This window comes from Electrona antarctica, assembly GCF_951216825.1.
Source record: "Electrona antarctica genome assembly, chromosome: 18".
Lineage (NCBI taxonomy): Eukaryota > Metazoa > Chordata > Actinopteri > Myctophiformes > Myctophidae > Electrona > Electrona antarctica.
Window position 1 is genome coordinate 5,241,998 of NC_136799.1, and position 15,813 is coordinate 5,257,810.

The window sequence follows — 15,813 nt, forward strand, 5'->3', positions numbered from 1 at the left end:
ACAAAAGCCTCAAATCATGAACGCAGCATGCAATTTACGTGAAATCTTTCACACATTTTCTTACTAGGCTGAGGAATATATCCCACCCTTATAGCGCCACCAACAGGTTGATTTTTGCAAAACACATTTTTGGAACACAATGCCTCAAATCATCCAATTGCCATACAATGCTGCATTTCCTCAACAAAATGAAGATAATTGTTGCAAAAAACTAACAAACAAAAAAACATGTTTATATTACTCCTAAACATCTCACACAGTCATATCCTCCTGGTGGAGACCTGTGCCCAGAAGGGCACTTTTTCTAGTTAGGCCTGTTCTATCCCATAAAAGATTGAGCACTTTGACACACGCGTGTCACACACGTGTGTCATCTCCGACACACGCGTTCCACACCCCCACAGGGAGTGCAGTGTCCGGTGTCGAGTCGGTCGGACCCACGGTTGTCCAGAACCGCCACAAAAGGCCTCTTTCCGGTCTCTGGATAGGGCCCTCGCCCATGCTCCATATATAGAGCTGGCCTGTTCTGACATCACACCACTCCAAATTTTGGCATGCCTGACACAGAACTGCATAGGAATAAAGAGACACCGAGAGACAGATACAGAAATCTGTATATATGGGCATAAAAGGGACACAGACAGATGTGTACCCAGTGGTCTAGGTTTACTGGCGCCCCCAGTAAACCACACTTGTCACACCGTGTCAAGTACTGTGCCGAATTCAAATAGCTAGGCTACTACTTTGCACAACAACAGCTTTAACTGTTTATTCCTGAGCGCACGTAGCCTATACGGTAAGCATGCACATGCACTTACAGCAGCAGTAGGCTATGGCTACAGTAGGCTACTGATGCTGTGTGGTGTTCTGCCCCAAGAAGAATGCCGCCTCCTCCATCAAAGAACAGATTAATTCGTCCAAAGCAAACTTTTTAGTTTCGCTAGTGTGCAGTAAAGATGTTTGTCTGACTATTTTAAGTCTACTTTTGTGTTTGTGTGTCTAAAACTCTCATTCACTATTTAACAATAGGCTTAGGCTATGCAGCTGTTCTGTGTGCATGCTGCGATGTGCACATGCACGCGCGTGCACGTGCATGTGCATGCGTGCATGTGCATGCGTGCTCGTGACGTTCCGTGGTACCAGAAAAAAATCACCATGACACCACTGGCCGAGTGGGGCATGGATCTCCAACTTCCATCGTTACTGACTCGGTGCTCTACAGCTGGGCACCGGTCTAGTTGAATAAATACTGCCTCTTTCTTTGCACACACAGTACCTAATTACACACACCCAAAGTGAGTTTGAAACTATGACCAAGGACAAAAAAACACAAACAAACATACCTATTGGGAGAAATAAACAATTGGGGGAACTCATGTGTCATGTCTCAGTCTCATAATAATACAATTCTACTTTGATTCATTGTTATAAATTTTAACATCATCAGGATGGCGTATTATTGAAGGGTAAATTCCTTGCCACACCTGGTTGAACTAACATAACCTTCCTTCCTGGAAGAATGTCTGACACCTATAGGCTGCTTAGCACGTCCAACCAGGTCGGTCATTCCTGTTAATTCAAGCAGTGACGCTCAGCGAGTCAGTGTCGATCAGCAGGTTCTATTAGCAAGGTGCGGAAACTGAATGGCTGTGCGTGTGTGCAGCTTCAAAGCTATACTGTAGGCCCACACAGGGGTGAGTGTCAATGTATTGTTTATGCTTTGGCTAACTTATAGTCGGTACTGATATCTGAGTTTATTCTAATAAACCCTTGAAACACAGGGTCAAATCAACAACAAATCAATATATTCCACAGTAGGAGCATACTGGTTGGTCTGTGTTTTAGTTAGTTAATGCTTGAATGTAGTTCTGTTGTTGTTGTTGCAGTTCTGATTAACCAAACATAACCTAGATATTCCTTCCTGGAAGAACTGGTTAAGTTTGTTATTTTGCTATTCTGGTAAATGTGTCTGTACAGACAGCCTCATCTATTATTACATTTCCCAGACTTCCACGCCTACAAAAAAAACACACAAAAATGTGCACCTGCAGTTCAGGTCGAACTGCTGTTCCCGACTGTGCTTTCTGGCCCTCATACATCACTGGCTTCCCCTCTGCATTCTGGGGTGCATACGTTTATTAGACCGTCGCTCCCGACATGCACTGCTGGTTACAACTAACCCACGGCCGGGCTCATGACAGGTTAAAACTAACCTGTGGCAGGTTACAACTAACCTGTGGGCTGTGGCAGGTTAAAACTAACCCGTGGCTTATTGTGAGGTTAGGTTTAGGGTTGGGTTCCGCGCGCCTCCACACCCCTCGCACGACATTGCTGTGCTCTGGCACCAACGTAGACTACTTTCACCACCTTCAATGTGCTTGCATTCTTTCATTTACTTACTTTCGCCAATAGTACCCCCTCCCAGCATTGCGCCAGCTTCCGTTTCTGAAAGCCGCCATTACTCACTCCGTCCGTCTATACTAATGTCTATTCCTGTTCAGAAGCGTTAATATTGTAACCTCGACACAGAAATGATCCCAGAACGTCGGCGTTCTGTTCAATCACCGTGGATGCAGCCTAGATTCTGAGAAAAATCGCACCTGTGTGAACTGAGCGGTGGAACTATACTTTTATCGTTATATTACTGTGTGTTATAAAATGGTAAATGGTAAATGGTGCATTTATATAGCGCCTTTATCCAAGGCGCTTTACATAGATTGTGCATTACATTCACCCATTCACACACACATTCATACACCGATTGCGGCGGAAGCCATGCAAGGTACCAACCAGCACATCGGGAGCAATTTGGGGTTCAGTGTCTTGCCCAAGGACACTTCGACATGTAGACAGGAGGAGCCGGGATTCGAACCGCCGACCCATGGATCATTGGACGACCTGCTCTACCTCTTGAGCCACAGTCGCCCCGTTATAATTACATAGTGGCTGTGTGTTATAATAATACTGTGTTATAGTGTGTGTGTGGTGCCTTGGAGTGCCTTGGAGCCAAGCACAGCTGCAGGGTCAATAGGTCCTGCTCAGACAGGGGTCAAAGGTCCTGCTCAGGTGGACATACAGAAGGACGCACGGACGGACAGACAGACAGACAGACACACATTGCTGGGCATAGGAGATGGTGTGCCACTGCTCAAAAAGGCTTTTTAAAACGGCACAGAAACAGGAAGTGGACTGCTGTGCTTTCTTCTTCGGATTGGCTACAGCCGATCACGTGACACGCGTGTCGGTGCAGTGCAAGGCATGTTGTTTTTTTTATATTCATTCATGTATTTTTTGTCTTTTTACGCGTGCCGCTAGATGTGAGTGTGATTTTTCATGTTATTGTCTCCACCAGGCCGAAGGCATGGGGAGAGAGTATGTTTTGCACTCCGTCCGTGTGTCCGTCCGTCCGTCCGTTACCAGCTAATCTCCGGCACCGTTAACCCGGTCGATGCCAAACTTTGCACACACACTCCCTGGATGCCAATGATGAACCTCTGCCCCACATTTTCCAGAACGGCCTGTTATAGCACCACCATGAGGCAGCTTTTCACATTTTTTACCTAAAACTGCACCGATCTGCGTGAAACGTTGCATGCACACTCCCTAGAGGCCAAGGACAAATCTTTGACCTGCATTTTCCGCATCTGCCTTTTATAGCGCCACCAGGAGGCCGACTTTTGTAAAACACATTTTTGATATTACTCCTCCAGATTCTGTCCAAAAATCTCACAAATCGTTACACAGTATCTCTATGGTCATGTGCTCAAGTCGGATCTGTCCGATATTTCATATTCCATCCTAATTGGCTATAATTGGCTTTCACAGTTTGCAAGATTGCCCCGTTTTGAACAAAAGCCTCAAATCATGAACGCAGCATGCAATTTACGTGAAATCTTTCACACATTTTCTTACTAGGCTGAGGAATATATCCCACCCTTTTCACATTGGCCTGTTATAGCGCCACCAACAGGTTGATTTTTGCAAAACACATTTTTGGAACAAAATGCCTCAAATCATCCAATTGGCGTCACCAGGCACTCTGCATTTCCTCAACAAAATGAAGAAAATTGTTGCAAAAAAACTAACAAACAAAAAAACATGTTTATATTACTCCTAAACATTTCGCCAAACATCTCACACAGTCCTATCCTCCTGGTGGAGACCTGTGCCCAGAAGGGCACTTTTTCTAGTTATTATATGAAATACTCATCTGAACACATATGAGCAACCCGCATACACATACTTCGAACTGTGTCATGCATACGAAATGCTTGCACGCATAAAAGTGAAACATATAATATATATCTGAAACACTCACACATGCACACATGAAAAGGCCATAGCCACTTGCCCTAATGTGTCCAAATGTGCTGACCTCATCACATTGTGTTATTGCTACTTAAATTTAGAGTAGCAATATTTTTTTACCCTATTTTTCTCCCCAATATAGTTATGCAAATTAATGCCCCCCCCCCCCCCCCCCCCCCACCCCCCCCACACACACATATTTCTGTGTTGTCACTGCTGTTGTAAAGTTAAATAAATGTCCAACTTCATGTATTCAACCAACTTATATTACATTTCAATAAAACACAAAAATGTATCATGTCATTTTGATAATACAAACATCGTCTATATTTTACTACAGTTCAAAAACACCACTTGAGACCTACTGTAATGTGCAAATGTACTCTTTTTTTGTGCTTAAATGCAATCTGAACATTACATTCTGAACACAGAATGCATTATATTCTGAACACAGCTCACAGTCCAGCAAGTGTTCATATAATGTCATGACTGCATTGCATCTGTAAACACAGGTCACAGCTGAACTACTGAACAAGAAATGACAGCAATCACTACTACATACAGTAATTATATAATAAAAGTGCAATGGGTTTGGGCGGCTGTGGCTCAGGAGGTAGAGCAGGTCGTCCAATGATCCATGGGTCGGCGGTTCGAATCCCGGCTCCTCCTGTCTACATGTCGAAGTGTCCTTGGGCAAGACACTGAACCCCAAATTGCTCCCGAAGTGCTGGTTGGTACCTTGCATGGCTTCAGCCGCCATCGGTGTATGAATGTGTGTGTGAATGGGTGAATGTAATATTGTCCAGACTCCTGAACCACTGTAATTATAATACGCAGCTCTACTTTCTAGGTTGTATTTTGACAATAACGTAACAATCATTTTGTGTCTCCATCTGCAAAGCACACTTAGTTTTGATTAATAATTATATGTTTATTCAATTTTACCAAACAAAGAGAATAGTCAAAGTGAAATATGTCAAAATAGGCCGTTACACCTATACCTCAGTCAGTGGAACAGTAGGTCTTCTATATTAGGACTACCTAATATAATTAACCTAATTCATAAATGATATGTGTATAGACTAGACTAGAGTAGGCTATACGTTATGGACACTGTTCAGGCTATTTTAATGTATTGGCATCTCCACCAAGTGGGAGTAGCCTATAAATGCTGCATGGGTGTCCTGCACTACTGTATCTTCAAAAATATAAACAAACAGTATTCATTGCTGTACGCCCAAATGTCATCACATTTAACTAAACAGAAATGGGTACAAATGTGTTAATTGCATTGTGAATTTTTGATGACCCTTGGTGTCATCTTGAGTTGGTGTGTGTTACAGAAATATCAAAGAAAAAACACACGTTTTGAGGCGCATGCATGTTACATTTTTAACAATGCAAGTTGGAAATGCATGCCCCACCCAGATATTAAGTCTGTGACCTCTTTATGCCTGAATGATGTCAGAACAGGCCTTACACACACACACACACACACACACACACACACACACACACACACACACACACACACACACACACACACACACACACACACACACACACACACACACACACACACACACACACACACACACACACACACACACACACACACACACACACACACACTTTTAATGAAATTGAATTGAATTGATCCCCAAGCACACATGCCAGAAGTCTGATGCGGGCTCCCTCTGTTGGACTATACAAAGTGTTAACCCGGAAGCTGAACCTGTCCAGAACCTGAAGCTTTTCCAGTTCTGTGATGGTTCGTTGTATACGGTATATGTTTCCATTATAACCAAGCCTTACACGCTCACTATAAGAATCACAATGTGACGTGTTGTGGGCCTGACGTGGTACATCAGCTATTTGCATCACTATTTAAATTTAAAAGGGGATCTCTGAATGACAACAGAAATTGGAAATGAAACACTGTCAGGAACTTGGAACAAAATTGTTGCTCTTTATTTGACGTATCGTCGTTAAGACAGGACAGGACAGACAATAACAACAGGCCTACCCCCCCCCCAGACGAGGGGGTAGCTGGTCGTTCAGACGAGGGGGTATACGGCTGCTGTGGCAATCCCACACTGGTTGTCCTTGTTCCTGCTCATCTTGATGTAGCCCATGTCACCCCAGCCCTCTCCCCAGCTAGACAAACACACATTTATACCAACTGTCAGGGTAGTGCATATACATGTGCACCAAGACATTAACATTATTATTTTAAAAATATGAAGGACGAAAGAATCAGGTCCCACCATTTTTGTACTGCTGTACTGTACTGTACTGTACTGTACTGTACTGTACTGTACTGTACTGTACTGTACTGTACTGTACAGTACTGTACTGTACTGTACTGTACTGTACTGTACTGTTATATGTTTTACCTGTTCTTCACTAGCCAGTAGTCCAGTCCATCCTCTGTAGTACCATAACCCACCACCAGGACAGCGTGATCCAGGTCAGACTGACTGCACTCTGGTTCATCATACACATCATCTACAGGAACACGCACGCACGCACGCACGCACGCACGCACGCACGCACGCACGCACGCACGCACGCACGCACGCACGCACGCACGCACGCACGCACGCACGCACGCACGCACGCACGCACGCACGCACGCACACACACACGCACACACACACACACACACACACACACGTAATTACGGTACTACTTGTAACTTAAGGACATCATCATTTTAGAAGAGATTTTGATGTCATTTTATTTTTTACCCCTAACCTGTGATACAGTGACCCTGATCTCTAAATATACCTAATCCTAACTCACGTTTTATTTAGCTTTGTAAAAAAAAAATTAATATAGAATAGAACAGAAGAAATAGTACCTGAGTTCTACTGGAAATGTTATCGAAAATGAATTGCGCTTTTGAGGGCCTAAACATATAAAGTTGTGCTTTTTTTTTCTACAATATTTTTGGGGCTTTATTGACAGATTAACAGTAGTTTGACAGGAAAGGGGGAAAGAGATGGGGGGGGGGGGGGGGGACACACGCAACAAAGGTCGTCGGGTTCGGGACAAGAACCTGCGCCACGCTGTCAGGCCAGGATTACCAGCCTAGGTGCCCGGACCGCTCGGCCATGTTAGTTTCAGTATACAATAGCGCTGCATGGTTCTCACCTGACTTGAAGTGCTGGAAGGACTCGTGGTCGGCGTCGATGTAGACAGACACCGGCCCCTCGGAGGCCACAGCATTCTGCAGTAACTCCTCTCCGGCGAGGTCCACCCAGCCGCTGCAGGTCGCTCCCACGGTGTTGGGGTCAAAGCGACAATCCCCGCCCTGGCGCCAAGGAGGAAGGACGAAAGAGCACTCGCGGTTATTAGTCGAGTAGAAGTATATAGGAACAGCACGATCATGCACAACGCTGTTTCCCAAACAGTGGGTCAGGACTGGAGGACCCATTTTTTAAGGGTCACGACTCGAGTGAAAATCTGATTATTTCTTTATATTCAATTAATTTCTTTTAACAAACAAATCTAAGAAATTCCATAAATAAAAAAATAGTAATGAAAATAGTCGATCTACAAGCTCACAACGTGCCGCGATGTGACGCATTATGTGCTTGTAAATCTGCTAATTTTCCCTAGTTTGGGTCCCGGGCGTCTAATCTGTCTGTTGGATCTCGATTTGAAAAGTTTGGGAACCACGCCTGTGTAAACATTTTGACTTGAGTATTATGGAAGGAGGTTATGCTCAAATGTATTGCAAAGTGAAAATATACTTAGAGTATAGTGTAAACTGTAAAATAAAGGTGCTAAAGTATTTTTTTTTAAATTGACAAACCTTTATCTAGCTCTGCATAATAATAACTGGCACTTGTACTCAAGTATAATTTGATTTATTTGTTTATTTGTTTCTTTATTTATTTTTACATGACGGTGTGGCTACGTTTCAGTACCAGGTCCTCACTAATGCTCATTATAATATGGCGCCATTTCGGAAATCGTTGACATGACCAAACCTGCCTATCCATGATGTCATAGCGTCTGTATCTCGGGCGCCATTTCAGGGAAGGCAAGCTTCTGCGTGCGTCACAGAAGGGGGCGTTCGGTATAGGCCAATCAGAGGCAATGTAAACGTTTGTTTTCTCATGCCAATATAAAGCTCAATTGAATTGATAAGTCTGTGATTGGCCAGCCCAGCGTGCCATCCGCACATCCGCTTATCTATAGGTGTTTATGTCTGTGTGAGTCGACAGACATGGTGACTATCCTGCTGTTTATGTCTGTGTGAGTAGACAGACATGGTGACTATCCTGCTGTTTATGTCTGTGTGAGTCGACAGACATGGTGACTATCCTGCTTGGCACTCAGCATCAATGGGTTGGATTGGGGGGGTCATATCAACGAATCAAATGATTTCCGAGCGTGGCACGGAGAACAAAATTTCACTGCAGTAACGTGTGTGACAAATCGTACGACTTTGACTTTGATGATATGTCACAATTTTCTGTCTACTCGTGCTTTGTCTCAGAGGTAGATAGGCCTATTATCATGAGCATCAGTGATGGCCAATTATATGAAGATATAAGTTTTAAGATGTAGTAAAGGAATTCAGAGTACAGTAGAGTACACTTATTGTTCCACCACTGACTTCTTCTTCATAGGGGTAGGACTCCTCGGTGTCCAGGCCTTCGTTCTGTTTGATGTAATCAAAGGCCTTGTCCACATATCCTCCGTCGCAGCCCTGGTTTCCGTAGCTTCCGGAACAGTCCACCAGCTGCTGCTCGCTGAGAGAGACCAGTTTCCCCGTCTGTCTGAAGTGCTGTCCCTCCAGAGAACCCGTCTGGAGGTGGGTGGGACAGACAAGGACAAAGACATATCTTTTATATATAGTTTTATTTCGGTCTTGTCATGTACAGAGTTAAGTCACAACTAACATTACAAAAACAGTATAATGCCTACCCTTTCTGTCTTCAACAATAACAAAAGTGTTCTTTTCAAGATTTCAGATTTAAACAGTGCCGCATATGTGCGTTTTGTAATCTCTGAGTCAGCATCATTGGAAATGATGATCCTGCCCTCAATATATTTCAGAGAAAAACAAAGGCTGAATGAATGAATGAATGAATAATAATACGCACGCACGCACGCACGCACGCACGCACGCACGCACGCACGCACGCACGCACGCACGCACGCACGCACGCGCACACACACACACACACACACACACACACACACACACACACACACACACACACACACACACACACACACACACACACACACACACACACACACACACACACGCAGCATACCGCGCTGAAAGCCCAGCAGGAACCACACTGCCCCTGGTACTTAACATCAGTGACATATCCCATGTCCCTCCAGTCCACTGCAGTGGGCAGCTTGATGCCACCTGGAGGTATGAAACCATAATATCATTCATTATCGTTCATCTCGAGTCACGCTCACAATAATCATTATCATGGAGATATTAATCTATGGTTGTCGTTGTCATACACTGGACCTGAGTTAGCTCTGTACTTCGGAATCAGAATATCTTTATTGTCATTGTGAAAGACAACGAAATTGATTAGCAATCCAGCTCAGTCCATTAAAAAATAATCTATATAAAAGTCATACTTCTACTCATAACTACAGTTACTGGATAAAGACACAAACATAAACATGCATTAACCAACTTATTTCGGCTATTTTCTAAAGATTTGAAAACTTGAAACATTCTGCAAAATGAGTACTTTCTCTTTTGTCCATCCGGACATTTACATTTTGAATTTCGTTCTTTTAATTGTAACAGAATATTTCTATATGTGCATGTGAATATACTTTTGTTACCTTTCATGAATACGATTCATAACAGCCCTAATGATGGACCCAGAGCCATAAAGTAGGACAGAGTTACGACATTGAGGGGGCAGAAAACTGAGCGCTGTTCATGCAGCCAGGAGAGTGACAAGCTGGAGTTTGAAATACATTGTTTACAATGAGGGCGGCGAAAATATCAGCAATTTTAGGCATGTGTGCAACATGACAACTGTTTTAAAGTATTACGGTAGTACAGTGACAACTATCTACTGTCTGTAATGTTTAAGTTGTACTATTATTAAAATAATGATCTAACATAAAAGGGATTTAAGATCATTAACGCTGGGCTGTTGCCTGAGTCCAGTGCATTCTGCCATAACTTCCGGTCCAGGATATTGTCACTCTTCGCCTATAGCACTTCGCCAATAGAAGTCTATGTAGAAGAGCCGCCATTGGACTGGCCCCATTATGTGAACGGAGTTGTCGTAACTCTGTCTTACTCTATGGCTCTGGATTGTCCCACGTACCTGCCGGTGGCAGGTAGGCGGAGCCTGTACGGCGAGGCATGGAGGAGTTGGAGGAGCGCAGGCGGCCTCGGGAGATGAAGCGTCCGTATTCCTTTCTGTCCTGTTCACATGGGTCAGAAGAAATGAAACTCTAAGTACATTTACTCAACTATTGTACTTTTTGTGAGGTACCCTCACACAAAAAAAAGAACATGCCGTAATCCTGGTCTCTATACTGCCTCCCCCTGGTCAGCTGGGGTGCCTGATGAAGTGGAACGGAACTGATTGGAATAACATGTTCGCGTTGTGAGCTTGTAGGCCTACATTGGCTATTTCCAGCATGCAATCAAGTCGAAAATCTGCCATTACGACGCCAGAAAGCCCAGCCAAAACACATTTCAGTTGACTAAACGATATATTTTACGATATATGTATTATTACGATATATATATATATATTACGATATTTAGTCGACTAAAACTAGACAAACACTATAACATTGCAGCTGACTACAATGTGACTAAAAATAAATGAAAACTCATTCAAGAAGACTATGACTAAAACTAAATTAAAACTTGCTGTCAAAACAAACAGAAACACTACCATGTCAGCGAAGGGGGTCATGCCCAGGCGGAAGGACTTGATTCCCTGGTCCGCAAGGATGTTGTGAACCAGCACCAGTTTGCGGTTATTGAGCCAGACATCTTTACGATGGGCCTCCTCTGCCGCAGAGCTGTACACCTTTCCTGGATAGAATGAGAGATCAGGGGTTTTTGATTGATTGATTGATTGATTGATTGAAGAATGTATTAACAGTTTGGAGAATTACAGTACATTTCAAGTACAACTCAATACAAAGACTGTCAACTGTGGACGACACCATAAAGCATTACGCTTGTTTACAATAGGGTCCACCATGTTCAATTCATCATAACCTTTAGAGACTTACACATATGTACACTTCTATATAGTTTACTTTATTTAACAGTTTGCATGATGGACAATTATTAAGCACAATACAAGGTCTGCTAAAAAGGATAAAATCATGAAACCAAGAAAGCCCCATTGACTTGTTTCCATTGCTGTCAAGTAACTACTGTAAGTTTAAAAAACCCTCATGTTTCTATGTCATGGTTCTCAACCTTTTTCATGTCAAGGACCCCCAGAATAAATTTACAATTTACAATTTAGGCATTTAGCAGACGCTCTTAATCCAGAGCGATTTACATTAAGCAATAACAAAAGCATGGCATACATCACATATATAAAAAGTAGTTATCATGAATCATGCGTAAACTAAGAACGTAACAGTGGAGTATCTATGTTAACTATACATACTATACTATATAATATATTATACATGTGTACTATAAAGTGCTATGACTACATAAAGTGCAATTCTAGAGCTGTCTACGTAACAAGCTATAAGTCTGTTTAAAATACTATCTAAGTCTACATAATGTGCTATCTAGGGGGATAGGCTAGGGCAAGTGCTACGGGCCATAAACCCTCATGTTTCTATGTCATGGTTCTCAGGAGGTGCCCAACAATGAAAAAGGAACAAACACCCGCACACTGTCTTTGTGTTCATAAAGATATCCTGATGAATATGGCCGAAACGTTGCTGTTTCCCTATTAAAAGTTGGTCACTGCATTTGAAGACAGTGTGCGGGTGTTTGTTCCTTTTTCAATAGCTAAAGTATAACATAATGCTTAAAACACCAAAAGGGGTTCCCGTCCTGAATGGGGTTAAGGACATGTCACACCAACGCAACTCCTTGCAACTGCCATTGGGGGATAACCATTAACCGTGGTTGCATCATACAACTACGTACATGGCATGCAACTACTCGCAAACCGTTTGGTTGCAAGGAGTCGCATGACGAGTCATTGGTGTGGTTTGGGTCTCAGTCTCACCAAATTTGAGTTTCCACGCGTGGAACTCCAGGTCTTCCAGGGTGAGGGTGGCAGCGCTGGACACCGCCAGGATGACACCGGCAACTAGCAGGAACTGCATTCTGACAGACAGATAGACAGACAGACGGTCGGACGGACGGACGGACTGACAGACAGACAGACAGTAAATATTTGTGTCCTTGTATCTCTAATGTGGACATAAATAAATGATTAAAATGTGCGTGCGTGCGTGTACGTGCGTGCGTGCGTGCGTGTGTGAGAGAGAGAGTTAGAGAGAGAGAGACAGAGAGAGAGAGAGAGAGAGAGAGAGAGAGAGAGACAGAGAGAGAGAGAGAGAGAGACAGAGAGAGAGAGAGAGAGAGAGAGAGAGAGAGTCCTTACCTTGCCGTATATGGGATGGAGAGTTGGTGGAAGGTTGGTGTGAATTCTGTTCTTATATAGAGTGTTGTAGCAGCATATGGGGTGACACAAGGAACGGGTATAGGTGGGAGGGTTCTGTTGTTTCACTTGTCAGCACTGGCAGGGAGGGATATAGCCTGAATTGTCCTTTCGTTTCACTTCATGCCCAGAACATTTTTTTAATGGGTGTGGCAGACAGACTGGAGCCAGGCTATAGGGGAAGGATATTCATAGTGGTTTTCTTTTTTTTATAATTTTTTATCCCACAATTTTGTAACCCATTTTTCACCCCTGTGTCAATTATCTAATGTGATCCTGGGCTCTACACACCCTCCGCCAACCTAGTCCCCATACATGGGGAGAGCAACGGACTTGAACTCATGCTTCCTTCATGCCTGAGTGTCCAAGTTGCTCCTTTACACCTGACAGGGGGGAGTTTCCCTGGTTGGACGTAGCACGTGGAAGGAACACGTTATTCCAACCAGTTCCTTTCCCCTCCATCAGGCGCCCCGGCTGGCCAGGGGGAGGCAGTTTAGAGACCAGGATTACTGCATGTTTTTTGTGAGGGTACCTACCCTAGGGGACACGGGGAGAACATGCAAACTCCACACAGAAAGGCCCTTTCGCCAACCTCCGCCTCGGGTATGGGCACTGATGACGCGGAGGAGGAAACACGCCGCCAGCACCCACAGCGCCCCGAGCGGGAATCGAACCAAGGACCTTCTAGCTGTGAGGCGACAGCACTACCAACTGTGCCCCCGATACCAGTGGTTTTCAACCCTTTTCATATCAAGGCCCATTATTTATTCAGCATTGGATCCACGGACCACCATTTGATGACATGCTGTATTGATGTTGGTATACCATTAGGAGAGATAACAGGCAAACCAACAACAAAATAATAATTATGTTACATTCTCTAATTGTGTCGACTTCTTGTAAATTAAGTAATGCAGATGTTTAACAATAATGTAACTCTCGAGAGCGTAAAATGAAACCAAATGGACCCGGAAGGGTCAGAACTAGTCCTGATATTAAATAATTACAATAATAACGTCACGTTATTAATTTACTATGAAAACCTGCATTTCCTGTGCGTCCGTCCGTTAGTCACCCCATGCACGCCTCCATATGGTCACGCCTCCATATGGTCACACCTCACGACATCACACCTCCAGGTCACGCCTCGTGACATCACTGTGACATCCATATATGGTCACGCCTTGTGACATCACTGTGACATCCATATATGGTCACGCCTTGTGACATCACTGTGACATCCATATATGGTCACGCCTCGTGACATCACTGTGACATCCATATATGGTCACGCCTCTCACGCCTTGTGAAACATCACGCCACCATATATGGTTATCTCCAATCTCCATATATGAAGATCACGACACTGACCTCATCTAACCCTGGATAACCATACATGGAGATGACTGGATCATCAGATCTAGATCTCTCTATATACTGCGGCCAGCAACTCTACATCTGACCTCAAACCCTTAGATCTCCATATTTGCATGCTGACCTGCACTGACATTGCATATGTTGACCCTTCCCCACCAGTCCTTCCTGTTCTGACATTCCGTATGTTGATCTGACCTCATCAAACCCTGTTCACTCAAGACACGCTCCATATATGGCCAGTACAGAATTCATTCCATGTTGATCTGACCCCCCCATGCCAAAGCACCAGCGGCATTCGGCCGTCACCCAGGCGGATGCGTGCACGCGACCTCACCACCAAGGTGGCTTCTCGCAGTCAGGCGTCTTACTGGTCGTAATAGAAGATTATTTTATATCAGTGTGATAAACTAACCTTTTATGCTTTTAACCTCACTTTTAAGTCACTACAAAACATAAATTATGATAAAATCTTTGGGGTACAGACCCTGCGTAAGTGGGTATGAGGAGCTACAGCTATACATGAGAAATTGTAATAAAACAATTGTACACTTATACCATTAATGCTGGTAGAAAATATATGTTTTGAACCTAAACCGATTAAACTAGATCTTTGGTTTCAATGGACATACTAGCGTTAAATTAAATAAACCACAACACAATTAGTTATAGATTAAAACACAATAAAATCACCAGAGAAAATCACTGCTACTTTTATGTTTTATAGGCTGCTAATTTGAATAATGCAAACGGAATAATTAAATAATTTGAAACTAACAGTAAACTAACACTAGTTTAATATGAATAAAGGCATGAATAAATCACACACACACACACACACACACACACACACACACACACACACACACACACACACACACACACACACACACACACACACACACACACACACACACACACACACACACACACACACACACACACACACACACACACACACACACACACACACACACACACGAAATCTCAGTCATATGACTGAAGATTTCAGTTCTGTCTTTCTTGCCACTTCACTGGTGTGTCTTTGTCCAATTTCCCACCATCACAGTTGTCGATGCGACAAAACGTACAGTAAAACATTGATGCCATCCATGCTTGGTGCTTGTGATGCAGTTTCATGTTTACGGTTTATTGCGGTTCCCCATTTAGCCCTCACGGCCGCAGTGAAGTCTCCTCTTCCTGGGGCCGTATATGCATGGTCAGCTCATTGGCTGAGGTTTCAGTTCCTTCTTTAATTTTCTCGTCTAGGAAAAAAAACATCTGAAATGAACTTGTCTTTCCAAGTTCCCTTAAATTTCTTCACGTTGCATTTGTGCCACTCACAACCTGTAAGGATGCATTTGGTTCCCAGTGGTGGAAAGTGACATTTACTTGAGTATACTGTACTTATTAGGCTAAGTACAATTTTGCGATATTTGTAGCCTACTTTACTTGAGTGTTT

At 43.5% G+C, this 15,813-nt stretch overlaps 1 protein-coding gene across 2 annotated transcripts; it reads right to left on the reverse strand.

Moving 5' to 3' along the window:
- Positions 1-6,342: 6,342 nt before the first annotated feature.
- Positions 6,343-13,003, reverse strand: LOC306942339 (procathepsin L-like). Of its 2 annotated transcripts, none has more exons than XM_079528187.1 (9): positions 12,921-13,003; positions 12,540-12,640; positions 11,226-11,368; positions 10,644-10,743; positions 9,606-9,706; positions 8,939-9,130; positions 7,465-7,624; positions 6,705-6,816; positions 6,343-6,465 (listed from the first exon to the last, which is right to left on the reverse strand). In XM_079528187.1, the coding sequence occupies exons 2-9, from the start codon at positions 12,637-12,639 to the stop codon at positions 6,366-6,368; spliced, it is 1,008 nt and encodes a 335-aa protein (XP_079384313.1). In that variant the 5' UTR covers position 12,640; positions 12,921-13,003; the 3' UTR covers positions 6,343-6,365. The 2 variants fall into 2 exon arrangements, with proteins under 2 accessions (XP_079384313.1, XP_079384314.1); XM_079528188.1 differs by having other exon boundaries at positions 12,540-12,644; positions 12,921-12,931.
- Positions 13,004-15,813: the final 2,810 nt, after the last annotated feature.